General features: G+C 42.0%; 1 protein-coding gene across 5 annotated transcripts in view; it reads right to left on the minus strand.

Annotated features, from left to right (window-relative positions):
• Nucleotides 1-580: 580 nt before the first annotated feature.
• pcbp4 (poly(rC) binding protein 4) overlaps nt 581-15969 on the minus strand; it is a 102140-nt gene continuing 86751 nt past the window's right edge. For 3 of the 5 annotated variants that reach the window (XM_068722058.1, XM_068722057.1, XM_068722061.1), the window contains 3 exons: nt 11335-11504; nt 8217-8263; nt 581-7877 (listed from right to left, as the gene is read on the minus strand). In XM_068722058.1, coding sequence (XP_068578159.1) covers nt 7471-7877; nt 8217-8263; nt 11335-11504 — 624 coding nt within the window. In that variant the 3' untranslated portion in view covers nt 581-7470. Of the gene's footprint in view, nt 7883-7948; nt 8264-11334; nt 11505-15969 lie in introns of those variants that run through there. The other 2 variants (XM_068722059.1, XM_068722060.1) reach the window with 2 other exon arrangements.

Genomic DNA, 15969 nt, shown 5'->3' on the forward strand with positions numbered 1-15969 from the left:
TTTCAGGTAATGAGTAACAACATTTGATTGATAGCGACGGACGTAGTAACCTCTTATCACAGCACACTAGCGTGTTCAACGCTACTATTCCAAAGCACTCATTAGTCCATTCATTACTGTGTGAAAATCAATCAGCAGACTCTCGAACACTGAGATGTGTGTAATTTATCAGCGTTGCTTGCCGATTGACTTGAAAAGCCCCGTTCTCCGCAACCCACGATGTCGCTTTGAGAAAACCAATTAAAGCGTGTCAATAGAAACAACTCAAGAACAGAGCTGAGGTGTAATTTTGTGCGTCTCGGTAACTAATTATGAGAACGCGTTGGAATGTTGTTTTCGCCGATGTTGGATGCCGCTGCAGACATCTCGTATAATCACGGTAAAGAAAACGAGCTCTGCAGGTATTTGGAACTATAATTAAAGTTAGGTGTCTCCAGCGTGCCGAGGCAGATAAACACAGTTTTTATTGGTAAATTGTGTGTGTGTGTGTGTGTGTGTGTGTGGGCATTGCTGACATTTCGTCGTACACGTCTGCTCTGAAACTAACCGCAGAGATAGAGCACAAATCAAGCCAACTGCGTATTTTCAGTGTGGGTTTTATTTAGTAGAACATGGCATGAATGGAAAGAAAACAGAGAATCACAAACACATCAGGCTGATACACAAAGAGCTAGAGGGAAGTAGAAATGGAAACAGAAAGATGGTAGTACTTCACACTCGGTGGAGATCGTCATTATGGATTTGTCAAGTGCAATAACCGGAGTCATTTTTGTTCAGCAGTTGGTTCAGAGTGAACGTGCGTTTATCTTGTTCGCTGTTCAAGCTACATGTGTATTTGTAGTACAACTCGTTGATGAGAGCATCCTTTTACAGTGAATTCCTTCTTTGTGTTTCATAAAGTCTTGTATAATGTTGCTGAAATCTCCAGCCACCGTCCCGAGGGTCTGATTCTTGCAACACATTTACCCTGACTCGCCGTCGCCTCCGAGGCTCAAAGACTGAAGACGACGTATGTTCGGTGCGCTCTGCGTTTGTACTCTTCATCACGAATTTGTTGTAAATAATCAGAATTTAGAGCTCTGCATTTGTAGACACAGAAATCAAATGTGTTCATTAAAAATGAGACCAGAGGTTGATTGAATTTTTCCCTCAATAACTAGTTTAAATTTAACAAGGTTAGAATTTGTTTCTGCTAAAATCCACTTTACAGTCCAGTGTCACAAAGTCGCAGAGTGCTTTTTAATGTCGCTATTCATTTTAGTTTTGAAATTATCGGTCAATTGCAGCTGCTGTAGGATTTTGAAGCTCGATTCTGACACTTTTGTGTTGTGAAAATGCCGACAACCCAATACTTCTACTGATAAAAGTCAGTGTTTTTTTTTTAAAGAAATGTCTATATAGGACACTGCAACTCTTGATTTCTATCCATGCAAATAAAACGAGTTAAAGGTTGATTATCACATATTGTCAGTGGATGAGAAAACGTTGGGATACAGTCGTGTTTTCCTTCAATATTAAAGATTAATTTACAGTAAACGTCGGCAGCAGATCATACAATAGGCTCCCTGCACGACTCATTGGTTGCCTCGACGCGTTTGATGTCCTTTCCTACGCTGTGGATGAAGCAAAGTTGTTAAATTTTACTCATTTAGCAGCTGGCTAGTTAGCTAGCTAGCTAGCTAGCTAGCTAGTTAGCTAGCTATCTGGTTAATTCCACCACGCTTTCATGCTACACTGTTTACAGAAAAAAAGAGCCGAACAGCGGGCTGGGTCCAGACGTCCAACCCTCCCTGCTGCTGAGGGACTATCGAGCTACCGACGGCTCTCCTTCCTGTGAAGCGGTGGCCCAGCGGGGGGGAATGAGGCGGAGGGACCACTGGGTGCGCTAGCTAGCTAATTAAGGTCTCATTTGTTGTCTGGTTAACAGTTTATTCATCAGATTCAATGGTGGCAAACGCACCGATAGGCTACTAGTTCCCCGGTCACCAAAACAGGAAAAGACAAATTTTTTCCTAACCAATGAAATGACACATAAACGGTACGCTTCCTGTGATTGGTTCGAATGGTGTTCGACCGCGGTACCGAGACCGGCCAGAGTTTAAATCCGGCGTCCAAACGGACCAGCACCAAGTAGGCTAACGCTACAGGGTTCAGTTCAACTGGACTAAACAAGACTGGTGGGAACAAACCAGTGCTCACCTTTAAAGTTGAACAGAACCTTTTTGTATTTGAGTTCTAATCTGAGTTATTCAATTATTATTAATGTAGTGCAGCTTAAATTGGATTATGCAAGTTGTTGACAGCTGTGTCATTCAGGTGAATATACGTATTGGACTTGGAAGTATCTATTTGTAAAAGTAACGATGAATTGATCATCAGGGCGGATGCATTGCGAGCCAGACCCGTAGTCCACCGTAGCCCTTTTCATTTCAGCTGCACTTCACAAGCACCAGCACAGCCTCCATGTGACGGCGCACACGGATCCATGAGCTGAACCACACCAGAGACGTTTTTTTTTTTTTTTTTATTCTTTTCTTTTTGTTGCATAGACATTAATTCAAGTCGGACTCATGCAAAATGGACGACGAACACGAAAAACGAGAGAGAGAGAGAGAAAGAGAGAGAGAGAAATGGAGAAGAGACAAAAACGAGTGGAGAGCGTGAAGAGGACGGATGAGTGACGTGACGAAAACACGGTGTCCACAGTTCAGTTCATCAACAAGGTTATCTGACTTTATAAAAATAAGTGAGCTTGTTTAATATACCACATTAGCATTATTTCTTTTTTAAAAACAACCACAAAAGAAAAGGAGCAGAGAACTCTATGCGTCGACGACCCATCGAGTTAAATATGAATGTATTTGTTAAAGTTGAACACACACACGCACTCGTATGTTTGCCAGCCAATGTGCCGCTACTCATCCGGCTCTGTTTAGTATTGCTGTTACTTCACGCTGTCAGTGCAATGACCGAGGCCTGTGTGTGTGTGTGTGTGTGTGTGTGTGTGTGTGTGCGTGTGTTTCTGTTTGTGTACAAGTCAGTTGGTTGTATCTGTAAGTGTGCGTTAAACTAATCTAATGGTCAAGGTCATCTTTGTGTGTATTTACGTGTGTGTGTGTGTGTGTGTGTGTGTGTGTGTGTTAGTAAGGCCAAGCAAACATGCAGCATTAGTCTCTGACACTCTGGCAAGGACAGAAAACCGAGCTGAGCATCAGTTTAGTTGGAATAAAAAAATAAATTAAAATAGAATTAAAATCGAAGAACGTTGCTCGTACACTTTCACGCACAGAGGAGGGACTCTGCCACAGAACTACAATAAGTAGAATAAACCCACAATGTGGTAATCCGTCGATCGCCGTGACACAGCAGGAGGGACGAGAAGGATCGACATTCTTCTAAAGTTTAACACTAAAGTCTTGAAAAATAGTGATGCACTGTGATAGTACCTGTACAACAATGTACAAAACTCAGTTTCAAGTGAAAGTCTAGAAAGTATTGTCAGTAAAATGTACTTTAGGTATCAGATGATTAATGGTTGTTTGTACGAGCAGTTTTTCACGACCCATCTTTACATTTAACTCTAGTGGTTGTCGTAATTATGACGGGAGTAAAAAAAAAGATGTTTAAAGTTGGGGGGGGGGGATATATTGGTGGGTTAAACAAACACAGGACTTTCACCCAGGAGGCCGCTGTTCTGGTCTTGTGTGAAACCAAAAAGTAACTTATTTCACTTATTTCTACTAAATGTACATGTAAGTAACTTAAGTTACGTAAAAAACACACTTATTTTTACCCAAACCTTGATCTTTAGTGGTTTTGTTACCTAAACTTGACCAAACTGTAACTATTTAACATCGTTTAAACCACCTGTTTAAAACTACGAACCTTCCGTTAGAAGAGGAACGAGTGACTGGCGTGGTCGTATGAAGTGAACGACTTGTTTTAAATATTGTATAATTAACAGTTATTCGAATGAAACGTGTGACGAATGTGTCTTTGCCTCTAACAACACAGACTTTGTGATACATCTTCAACAGCGCATCGTATTTTATAAACTCGTCTGATATTTTGAAATGTAAAATCGGAAAAGTGAAAAGTACAACATGCAGCAGACTAGAATAATGAAGTAGCATAAAATGGAAATATTCAAGTAAAGTACAAGTACCTCAAATTTGTCCTTGACTTTGTTACTGATTCTGATCATTTAGTTGCATTTTGTCATGGATCACTAAATGCCTCATTGATCGAACAATGTTTTAACATGAATCAGTTTTACATCTATACTCAGGTGGTTTTGATGTATTAGTGTACTGAAACACCACAACATGTTGAGTCCGTGCATTACATCATGAGCGAGTGATGGATTGTCCCTTAAAGTGTGTTTGGGCTGCCTGGTATCACAGTGTGGTCCCTGATATACAAGAGCTGACCTGACAGCGTTATTGATCAGAATGATGATCGATTTACAACATTAGTGACGTGTCTGGCTTTCAAAACTCACATGTTGAAGTTATTTCTCTTTATAAATTAAATCTAAATAAAATGTGTTTTCAGTAAATTGTCGGCCAAAGCAACACAACGCGGCGTTGTTGGACGTTTAAATCGGTTTACGATTAGATAGAAATAATCTACGTTCTTGTTCTCTGTACATCGTGCGTGACGTGGTAGTTCTACTTTATTCTAGTTCTGTGGATGCTGAAAGTTGAGAAGCAGCGTCAAAACATTCACAAACACACGTCCTCAGTTAGAAAGTGAGTTTGCGGTAAAATGTCCAGTTTGAGCTCACGAGTGAAAACACTACTCTTCTATCGAACAAAAACATCTGGTTATTAGCATTAATGGTACAGTGATGGTTATTCTTTTTTTTCCCAAAACAAAAACAACTAGGAAAAAAAAAAAGTATTTACCTGCAGCCATGTTGGGAAACAAAAAAGATCTTTTGTTTTCTAAAACTCTAAATGTAATACTCCTCTTAATAAATTAAAAAATAATTTAAACAACACATTTCAAATGAGAATTGTGAACAAAAACAGTTACAGACTGTTAACGTTTTTTTTTTTTTTTTTTAAATTCTGTTGTATGTTTTAAAAAACTCTATACAACAAATACTAAAAATAAAGAAAAGAACAGACAGGAAGCAGAAAGGAAGTCGTCATATACAAGTAGACATCATTGTATACAAAAGCCGAGTTGTTCAGCTCAGTGTTAGTGACCAGTGATATAAACTCTCTGAGGGAATATTTCATATTAGTCAATAAATATGAGAGTATACAATAGAATAAGGAGTAAGGGGACAAAAAGGAGAGCAGGAGACAGGAAAGGACGGGAAACGCTCAATAGTCTCTATGGCTTTAACAGGCTTTGTGGCCCAAATAACCTTTAACATCAGTATCATCATACAGTAGCTACGAACACCCACCGAAAAACCCGGGAACAGTCACTCTGTAACGGGCACGAGAATTAAAACTCACAACGAAATCGACAAAGTGGGATTATTGGAAAAAGGACGATGCGACACTCAGACCTGCTGGGACAGTTTGGATATTCTGCTGAATACAACTCCGATGCTGTTTCATGTCTCTGAGTGCACTTTGTGGTGTCATTTAATACGAGACTGTCCTCATCCAGAGAGGACACGCTACAATTTAGTCTGTGTTCGATTTCTGAAGAGCATCTGGGTTCAGTTTGTACGTTTACGATTGGACAAAGTCAATTGTCTCCAACGTGTAGACTGGCAACGTGGCGAAGAGGGAGCTGAGATCTCTAGATTTACCAGTCCGTCTACATTTCTGACCGTCTCCTCTGGTCGTGAGCTTCATGGTGGTGACCAAAAGAATGAGAACGGAGATACAAACGTAGGGTGTCTGGGTTCAGAGCCTATTGGAGACGTGACGAGCTCAGACATCTGGAGAAAACTCCTCAGGATCCTCCTGGACGCCTCTCTTTAGAGGTTTTCTGGGTACGTCAAGAGGCCCCGGGAGAGATCAGTAAAGTCAAAAGCCTTTGAGTCTTTCTTCAAAGTGGCCAATCTCTACCATCTATTGCTCCGACAGTCGCCGTTTCTGTAATGCCATTAGCTCGGGCAAACAGTTTAACGTGGTGATATTGATATTTTCTGCTTATGGCTTTCATTGGAATGTGGTTGATAAAAGGTAGGGTATATACATTTTGCCTGTTGATTTTGATGTGGTGGTTTAAAACAGAGGAATAAACGCTTTTTTTCCGTTTGTTTCTTTGTTGGTGTCAGGAGCAGACTGAACACTCGGTTCTGTAGTTCTCGTTCATATTCTCAATTAAGCTAACCAGTCCACATATAGAACCTACAAAGTGCACAGAGAGACATGAAGACACACATCGGTTGGTTAAAAACATTTTTCCCGAAATCTTCTGTAACGCAAAGGAGGCATTAGCTGATGCAGTTTGTGACGCGGGAGTTGACTTTCTGAGCTATGGCTGTGTTGAAGACCACTTATCTACAAAGAGGGGGGGGGGGGGGGGGGGTAGAGAGGAGTCAGCGACCCTGAGCGGTTTTATTAAACCAGTGAACATCTGCACATGAAACATGCAGCTTTGGCGCATAAGCATAAAACCAAAAACGCCCAAAAATAAAGCATCACAGTAGCCTGATGGAGCCACCCATCGTTCTCTGTACAGGATTGTCTACTTTTGCACACAAAGTCACAAACATCCCACAAATGCTGCCAAATAATCAGTACTGGCAGGATCATGAGTGACCCGACTCTGAGGATATTTTCGAAGCGCTTACGAAACTTTGTTTTTATCCACTCGAAGAAGAAAAACCGCTGACACATACGTGTTGTTTGTGTCTCGTAGAAAAAGGTCACGAAAGCAGGATGGAGAGTATCATTTCTTTATCTTCCATTTGTTCTTTAATTTATTTTCCCCATGTGGAGCTTAGACGGATAGCAGCGTGAAATTGTGACAACCTTTCGCTCATTGCATTTCTGATTACCCATGAGCCTTTGCAATCTGGTGTCTGGCTGCTTTCAAATCGGTTAAAGTGTGGCAGCAGGTTTGGAGTTAAATATGGCAGTTTGTATGAGTTTTGCAGAGGAAGTGACTACTTCTCTCTGCAGTTTGTGACTGAGCAGCACTATGAAATTACAACCAGCATTTCAGTCGCTCTTTCTCAAGGTTTCTCTTTGTGGGATCTGGGCCAAGCCAAGCCGGGCTGACCACGGCCAACCCATGACGGTCACGACTATAACCAACGAAAAAAAACCTCGTTGGTTGCTGCACATGTCATGAAGTCACATCTGAAATCAAACACGTTCCAATTATCCCACTTTGTTGAGCTGTCAAGAAGAAATAAGAGACGAAGAGGCAGAGGGAGAAGTGAGAGAGTAACAAGTACAGAGTGTAGAAGAAGGAAAATAAAAAGTGCCCTTCCATCTAAAAGAACCAGCCTCGTTCCCAGAAGCTACCTCAGTGATGCAAACTCCTCCTTCATTAGTACGGCGCAAACTTCTGTCTCTCCGGCTTCTTCATCCCGTTGGCCGAGGATGAGATCTTGGCCGTGTAGGACGCCAGGGCCGCCGCCGCCGCCGCGTGAGCCTGAACCGGGACGCCCGCCGCCGTCTGCATGGAACCCGGCAACATGGCAGCCGCCGCCGCCGCCGCTGCTGAGGTGGGAGGGGTGGAGAGTGCCAGGTAAGGGAATGATTTCATTCCCAGGAGGCTGGAGAGGGGGAGGGCGTAGGGGCCGCCCAGCATTTGAGCGTGGGGCATCGCGGCGCCCATCGCTGCCAGGGGGGAGGAGGAGGACGAGGAGGCGGGAGGGGCGGGCTGGGTGAAGCTCATGGTCAGGTCAACGGGAGACGGCATGGAGGAGGACTGGGCGGTGGATTTGGCGGTCTCTAAACTGGAGGAGGGGAGGGATGGGGGGGAAAGGGAGGGAGGGAGGGAGGGAAGGAGGTGGAGGGAAGGGAAGGAGGGTGGAGGGAGGGGGAGGAGAGGGGTAAGGGGGAGGGGTTTTTGGATGGAGAAGGGTTAGAGGGGTTAAATAAAAGACATGTTAAAAAAAAGACGAGTAAAAAACAAAACCTAAACAAAAAATAAATAAAAAAAACCAAACAGGATATTTTGGAGAGTCAAAAAAAAAAATGAAATAAATGGAATTTGACAAAACTCAAATCATAAGACAGGTGTGTTTTGCTGGAGGTTGCAACAGATTATTGTAGGGGAGTTCGCCGTACGGATGGGGGGTGTGCTGTATAAGTTGGGGTGATGGCTTGGGAGGGGGCTTAGGGAGGAGGAAACAAAACCAGTGTAGATTCATTAGGATGGAAGCTTTGTCAGAGATGATTCAAAAAACAGGAAGAAGAAGAAGCATAAACACAAAAACTCTTTAAAGTCCAGCTCCAACGTCAAGGTTAGCATCTGTGAGCTAACTTTCATTTCTCAATGTTCTCTGTGGAACACGGTCGTTTTCATATTCTAAGCAGATTGAACATCAATGACAGTAACCAAAATTAACAACAAGCTCCAATGAGTCTGAAACAGAGGATGCTAATGCTAACGACGACATTTTGTTTGATCTTGTTGTTAAATGCTGCTAGCCAAAAGTGTAGCAGAGACTCCTTTCTTTCCTTCTTTTATCTAATATCACATAAAAAGGAACATTAAACAATATGAATAGACGAGTCTCCAACAGTTTCTAACTTAATCAATCAAATAAATTAAACTTAAGAAATAGTTCATTACAATGCAAAAAAAACGAATAAAAAAATATCCAAAAAAAAAGGTCACATGCAAATAAGGAAAGTAATAACTCAACTAAATAACAACATAAATAAAATGACTAAGAGTAAGTCTTAAAGTCTTCTGTAGAGACCAATAAAGGGGGAGGAGCTGTAACTCTCTAAAACACCATTTTGTTAAATATTCCGTATCAGATACAAAGTCAATGAAAAAGTTTCTTCACTTCATTTTGAAGAGGATCATCAGGAGGATTAAGGAAACACGTGGAAACCTGGTGGAAGTGTGTAGCATCGGTCGAGAAAGAAACGAAAAGTAAGAAAAGAAAAGTTTGAAGACTTTGGAAAAGTTAAAGCGAACCACAAACACATTATGTGGACGTTTGATTCTTGCATCTCGATTCTGATCGGTCCTTTGGCGAAGCAAAGGCAGCCCAGTCGGCTAGAAACAAACCAGCCTCAACGTCTGGTTTCTACGTGGAACACGACCAGACGTCTCCTGGTTGAACGTCGAGCGTTTCTTTGACCCGTAGAAAAGATGCATTTTTTAATCAGAAACATCACTTCTTCTGCACGACGCTGTTTGTACTTTGTGCAAATACGTCGACATTAAACACATTCGTGGTTTGTAGAACGGAACGACGCCAACGCGTTACATTTTTAGGATATTGCTTGAAGCGGCAGTATAATAGCACAGCGGATGTCTCCTTCTGTATGAACGCACCTCACCAGGTGACATTCATGTTCAGACACCTGCGTTTAGAGATAGCAAGACCGACGCTGGAGGGAGAGACGGATGAAACAAAAAAACCTTTTCTGAAGACGAGAGAAGCTCCATCTCAAGCTAAACAGCAATAAACAGAAACAAAAAAGGTTCATTCTGTACCTCACCCACAAACTGATACATTTAGATGCTGTATTTTCTGTATCTTCTTGCACTCAATCAAAGGTCATCGAACACATTTACACAATCTAGCTCTCCTTCAGTATTTGGTTGGTTGCGTAGAACCACCAAGACAAAGTATTTAAATGATCCCTCCGCAACTAAACTAGGAAACACGGTCCAGATGAACCCACAACGGGCCGTTCCTCAGCGCCTTCATTCCAGAGATAAAATAGTGCCGCGGCGCTCACCGGGCGTCATGTGACGAGGAACAACCAATCAAGAGCTGGCAGATGTCTCTTCTTTTCTTACGTGAATAAAACGGTCAACGGTATTTATATTTAAAAGGAGGTTAATCATTTCATTCACGGTGCTGGAGATCCACTCATCGTGTCAGTGATGTCAGTTTATTGCTTAAATACCGAAATCTTCAAAAACATTGAATTCAAAAAGGTTTGGAAATGATTAGAATCTCTGAAATGATTGCTAGATCAGAAGTAGAAGCATGAATACTCATGTAAAGCCCCTTAAAGCGCTTCTTTTCTACCAATCGAGGACATGTCGACCGTCTAAAGACTCGTTTCACTCAGCTTCTAGTGTTCACGTCGCCGCTGTTCTGAGGTCAGCCGGTTGGGATGAACTCTGACAGGAAGTCGTATCTGTCTGTCGACTGACAAAAAAAAAGAAGAACTGGAAAAGAGAGAATCTGTGGTTGATGCTTCAGCGTCGGTCTCACCTTCTGTGACCCGACATTTCAGACTGAATGAGGGCCCCCCCCCCCCCCCCCGATATCCTCCCGGCTGTCAGGCAGAGTGCTAGGTGAAATATCAATTTCATCCAGAGTCCAATCACGAATTTGCATATTCATGGCGGTCTGCGTCCGTCATATCCAGAGCTCGGATTAGACGTTGTTCTCATGCGACGCATCCTGCTGCGGATGTAAAACAAGAAGCACAACCTGCAGCAGAGAGACGTCGCTCCACGAGATTAACGAAAGTAAAAGTTTAAATTCTCTCTGCCGCCATTCAACCGCACTTAACGGTAAAAGACGGTTCTGTTCGACAGACGGTTCTGTTCTGCGGGAACATCAGACCCGCTTATGAAAAGAATTAAAGCCGACACATCCGACTTCACTCTTGACAGGTTGTACATCAAAAATTTGCAAAAGCTGCTCTGACATTAACCAAAATTAATTTTGATCCAAAACACGTTCGGCAAAAAGTTACGAAAGAATAATCACGAAAAATGACAAAATATCAAAATAAAAAGCGGTTTTTAACATGAAAAATCATCAACATTGTTGCAGATTCTTTTTCTTTCCATCGAAGAAACGTTTCCACTGTATATTATTTTTAATTTATAACAAAATACCACATTGTAGCTCTCCGTATGAACTGCCATTAAGACGATTTTGGTTCTGCGGCGTATTAATAACTCAGTGAAAAGCAACAACAGCGCTCATCAAACTACTGACTCAACATGAAGAACTGCACTGAAGCAGTAACAGACTCCGGCGCTCTGAAAGGTTCTGCGGCTTTGAAGTAATCCAGTGTTTCAGTTATTAACCGCGTGAAATGATTGAACGTAATGAGGGGGGGGGAGTTGACGGTTTCTTTTCATCTGTGATCTCAACGACCGTCTCTCATCAGCCTGTTCATTAAAAAACAGCTACTGAGGAGGACGAGGAGCTGAAGTTAGTGAAGGAGCGGCTGTGTGTGTTTTTGGGATGCTTACCACGAGGTGATCAGGTACTGGGCCAGGTTGATGGCGATCGGCGTGCCGGTGATGGTGACGTGCCGGTCGCTGGTGCTGTCGATCTGACTGCCGATCTTGATCTGAGCCCCCGACACCTGCCGGATCTCGTTTATCTTGGTGCCCTGGCGACCGATGATCGAGCCAATCAGCTGCGGGGGGGAGAGGAGGAGGAGGAGGAGGAGGAGGAGGAGGAGGAGATGATTACGCACTGCAGCGTTTTTTATGTATTCTAAATAAACGTTCTAGCTTTGACACAACAGTGGCGGTACTTCTTTTTTTTTTTGTTTCAGATGAAAAGTGAGAGGATGACTAAAGTCATTTCAATGCATCCTGAGGTGAACGTGAAGGTTTTCCAGCCACATTTCATCACAACCAGTCCAACAGTTGTTGAGATGTTTAACTCAATAAAAACACACACACGGACCCTCGGGGTTTGGGAAAGAAGCAAACAACTTTGGCTTCACTCGGCAGAACCGGAGGTTGCCGACCCAGAGCTGAAACTTTCGTTCGCTACCGGTGGCTGAAAGATTACAGAATCTGCATCGAGTTGCAAACACTGACATCAGTCTCTCTCTCTTTCATCCTCGTCTGGCCCAGATCTTCTCTCTGCCTCCCTGCTGCTGCTGCTGCTCTCCATCTCTTATAATCTTTACTTTTCCCTCTCTGCACCACAAAACATTCCTTTCATACGAGTCACCCGACCAATGAGCTCCGGTGCAGATCTGGTTTGTGTGTGTGTGTGTGTGTGTGTGTGTGTGTGTGTGTGTGTGTGTGTGTGTGTGTGTGGTGGCTACGATGACACTTTGAGACCTTGTCGCCGCTGTTTCGACCTCGTTGAATCATAAAGTGAGTCACGAGCAGCAGGGGATCACGACTCGTATCTCTGGTCGGTTTGTTACCATGACAACAGTTAATGTACAAAAAAAATAAAATCAATTCAAGCTACAGGTAAACACAATAATTATAAATATAATTAGATACATTTAGCTCCTCCTTGTGGTGTTTCTGTTGTTTTTGCATCTCTCTGTAGTCATTTTGGGTCGTCTGTGATCGTTTTGCATCTTTAAAGTCATTTTTGGGTTGTTTGTAGTCGTTAATCATCTACTTTTAGTGCATCAATTCCTTTATCATCTCTACCTAGTGGAACTTAAAACTCTCGTAGAAAGTGAAGCTCAATTGCAGGTTTCCATCGGTCGTGTTTTGGTTTGAGGTATAAAAAGGTTGGGAAACAGAGCTGTGCTGGATGTTGGAGTGATTGAACAGCCTTCTCAAACTCATTTGTGATTTCCAGTTAAACAAATATGATTTACTGGAAATGTTCATTTAGAAACACAGAAGCTAAACGAAACAGTGAGAAAACAAGCTTCGGCTTTAACTCTCTACGAGGTTTTCATAGGACGCCGTCTCCCCCCTCTGAGCGGCTTTATGTGAAGGATGCTGGGTAAAAAAAAAAAAAATCAGCTTAAAGCTGAGAAGAGGAAGAGGACGGAACCAGAGAGGCTATTTCTGGGTCGATTCCCTGCTGCCCTTGTAATTTAGCAAAGGTTTACTGGAGAGAGGGAGAGGGTTGTTGTTAAATCTCTAACTGTGAACTATAGGATGTCATTAAGCTGCTCAGCTTGACTCAATGACTAACACACACACACACACACACACACACACACACCACACTTACATGCCCAGGGTCTCTGCTCTTTATGTCTTATTCTGTGTATATGTATATATATATCGAAATTTTGTTTCTCATTGTGTTTTTTTTCGTTGTTTATAGTAATTTGGGTCGTCTGTAGTGGTTTTACATACTTTTTTTGTTGTCTGTTTTGTTTTTGCATCTCTTGGTAGTGGTTTTGCATCTGATTCTAATCTTTTTCTGTCTCTTTTCTGGTCGTCGTTTAGTCATCTCGTAGGCATCTTTGTAGTCTTTTAGGGTCGTTTGTAATTTTTTCGAGCAGAGTTGTTGATTATCTCGTCAAGAGTTTCCGGTGAAAACACGACCTCATTCTCATCGTCTGTCACACATGAAGTGTGAGGAAATGTCACCTGAACGGGTTCCTGCAGAGACATCACCAGAAGTCTGATACTGAAGCTCAGCTTCAGGGAGACCGAGGTAGCAATGTGAGAAACACAAAGAGCGTGGTGTGAGAGTTCATTTAGCCTCAGTGTTCTGTGTGCTTTACGGCTTTCTGCTGTCTTATCTACAAGACACACAAACTTTGGACCCGAGAGCCCCCACCGGCGGGGGCACACGCATTCATCCAAAAATACACCCACTCATAATGCCAAACAAGTGCACTCATCAGTAACGAATATAATGATGTAGCATACCTGCTCAAACTGCAGCTCCTGCGTCATCTCAGCTGTTTGTACAAACTCCAAACACAACTCAGACAAAGCTATATATATATATTATCAAATATCAAAATCCATATAGCGCCCACTAGGCAGACCCACTCGCCACATTTATGTCAATAACGTTTTGAAAATTCATTCAATGCTAACACCCGTTAGCTCGAAAGATCGCTAGCAATCTGCCGATCACAGCCATATTCATCATATTCCGCTACGACACAGCGTCGCCGAGTTACTTACAAAACAAAGCCATCATCACAATCCGCATTATCACATTTTTTTAGGCGAAAATTTAAATTTTCAATTTGTGCTGTTTGCCATCTTAATTTACTCTTAACCAGTAACATATATACTGATAATTACATATCCGAACAAATCGCACAAGTGTTACCTTTATTATAACACCAGCACTATTAAAATAGCCCTTGCAGTTGCAAAACTATGCTCATTTTAGTATGGCTATGCAATTTTCGAGCAGAGGCCTAAAAATAGGCCCAGGGTCAGAGTCTGCTCTGAGTCACACTGTGTCTTTTCGTGGTTGTTTTGCATTTTTCTGTGGTGGTTTTGTTTCTCTTTTTCATCTATTTTTAGTCGTTTTAAGTCATCGAGTATCTCTTTTGTGGTTGTTTTACATCTGTTTTTAGACGTCGTGCACCTTCTTGCGGCCAACTGGGGTCTTTTTTCAGTTATACCATCTTTTAGTGATCATTTTCATCATTGTTTTCATTTTGGGTTGTTTGTAGTCGTTTAGCATCTTTTTGTGCACTTCGTCACGGTTACATTTTGATTAAGAAATGAAACGGATGCTTAAAATATCGAAAAGATATTTCAAGCATCCGTGCAGCAGTTTGAACACACAGCAAGAACAGCTCGCTGACGGTTAGTTAAGGTCATGTGTGTGGTTGAGTTAGAGGACCTCAGTACTTATTAAAGTGTGTGTGTGTGTGTGTGTGTGTGTGTGTGTGTGTGTGTGTGTCCTCCTGCCCACAGAGCTGCTGTATTTAACCCTCTAAGCGACTACGCTGTGACAGGCTGAATGACTAACTCTCTCTGATGGACGGATGGAGAGAGGCAAAGTGGAAGAGGAGGAAGAGGAGGGGAGTCAAGTGAGGCAGAAAGGGGAAATGTAGCCTCTCAGTGCTCATGGAAAAAAAAAACAGACTTGCTGACTGCAGTCGTGTTCTTGTCTTGCATTTTCCCATCGAACACCAGATATCTGTAGAACGTCAATGAACCCAATCTAAACCTTTATTTGGTGTTTTTCACTGAAATTCTCAATCTCTAGTTTCAAGCCTTCTTCAATACAGCATGATGTTCATTTAGTACATTATGGTCCATTCAGAGTCACACAGACCATAAAGCAGGGGATGATTTAGGGCGGGGCTATTACTCACTATTAACGTAAAACACAATAAAAAGGTGTTTATCGTTGTGAAGATGATTGCTTAGGTTTAGGCAACAAAACTAGTTTATGAAGGGTAGAAAAAAACCCCATTATGGTTGGTGTTAAAAGAATAACGTCCAAAACATAATTAGCGTAAGTAAATAACAACCGTCTTTACGCAACGTTTCGTAAAACAACATACAAGAGCGTAAAGACAACAAAAAGTGTAAAAACAACAAAAAGAGTAAAGACAACAAAAAGAGTAAAGACAACAAAAAGTGTAAAAACAACAAAAAGTGTAAAAACAACAAAAAGAGTAAAGACAACAAAAAGAGTAAAGACAACAAAAAGTGTAAAGACAACAAAAAGTGTAAAGACAACAAAAAGAGTAAAGACAACAAAAAGTGTAAAAACAACAAAAAGCGTAAAAACAACAAAAAGCGTAAAGACAACATACGAGAGCGTAAAGACATCGTTTACTTTGGGTTTCAAACTGGACAAGAATGTCGGTCTCCTGAGTTAAAGTCCTGTATTTGTTTGTCCACCATCCCCCCCCCACCTGCACTTCGTGGACTTTTATTTTTTTCGTATCGATTTTATTACACCACGTAACTTTCAATAACGATCGCTCAATACTCTACGTCACAAAAAGCAAAAAACGTCCACATTCAACGTATCCGTGGTTTGTAAAAGAAACGTACAATGACAAGCTGTCCTCCTGGCGACTGGGCTGAATAATTCATAATATCCAAACTGCATATGCTGCTTACATAACCCGTATCAAATTCAGAATACTGTCATATTCTGAATAACAGTGTGCATGGAAACGTGGTCACTGTTGCCCTCCGGTTAGTTTCTCTCTGCATCATTATTCTGATCTG

Source organism: Cebidichthys violaceus, unplaced genomic scaffold, assembly GCF_023349555.1.
Source record: "Cebidichthys violaceus isolate CVI_PGR_0920_01 unplaced genomic scaffold, fCebVio1.0.p SCAF_29, whole genome shotgun sequence".
Taxonomy (NCBI): Eukaryota; Metazoa; Chordata; class Actinopteri; order Perciformes; family Stichaeidae; genus Cebidichthys; species Cebidichthys violaceus.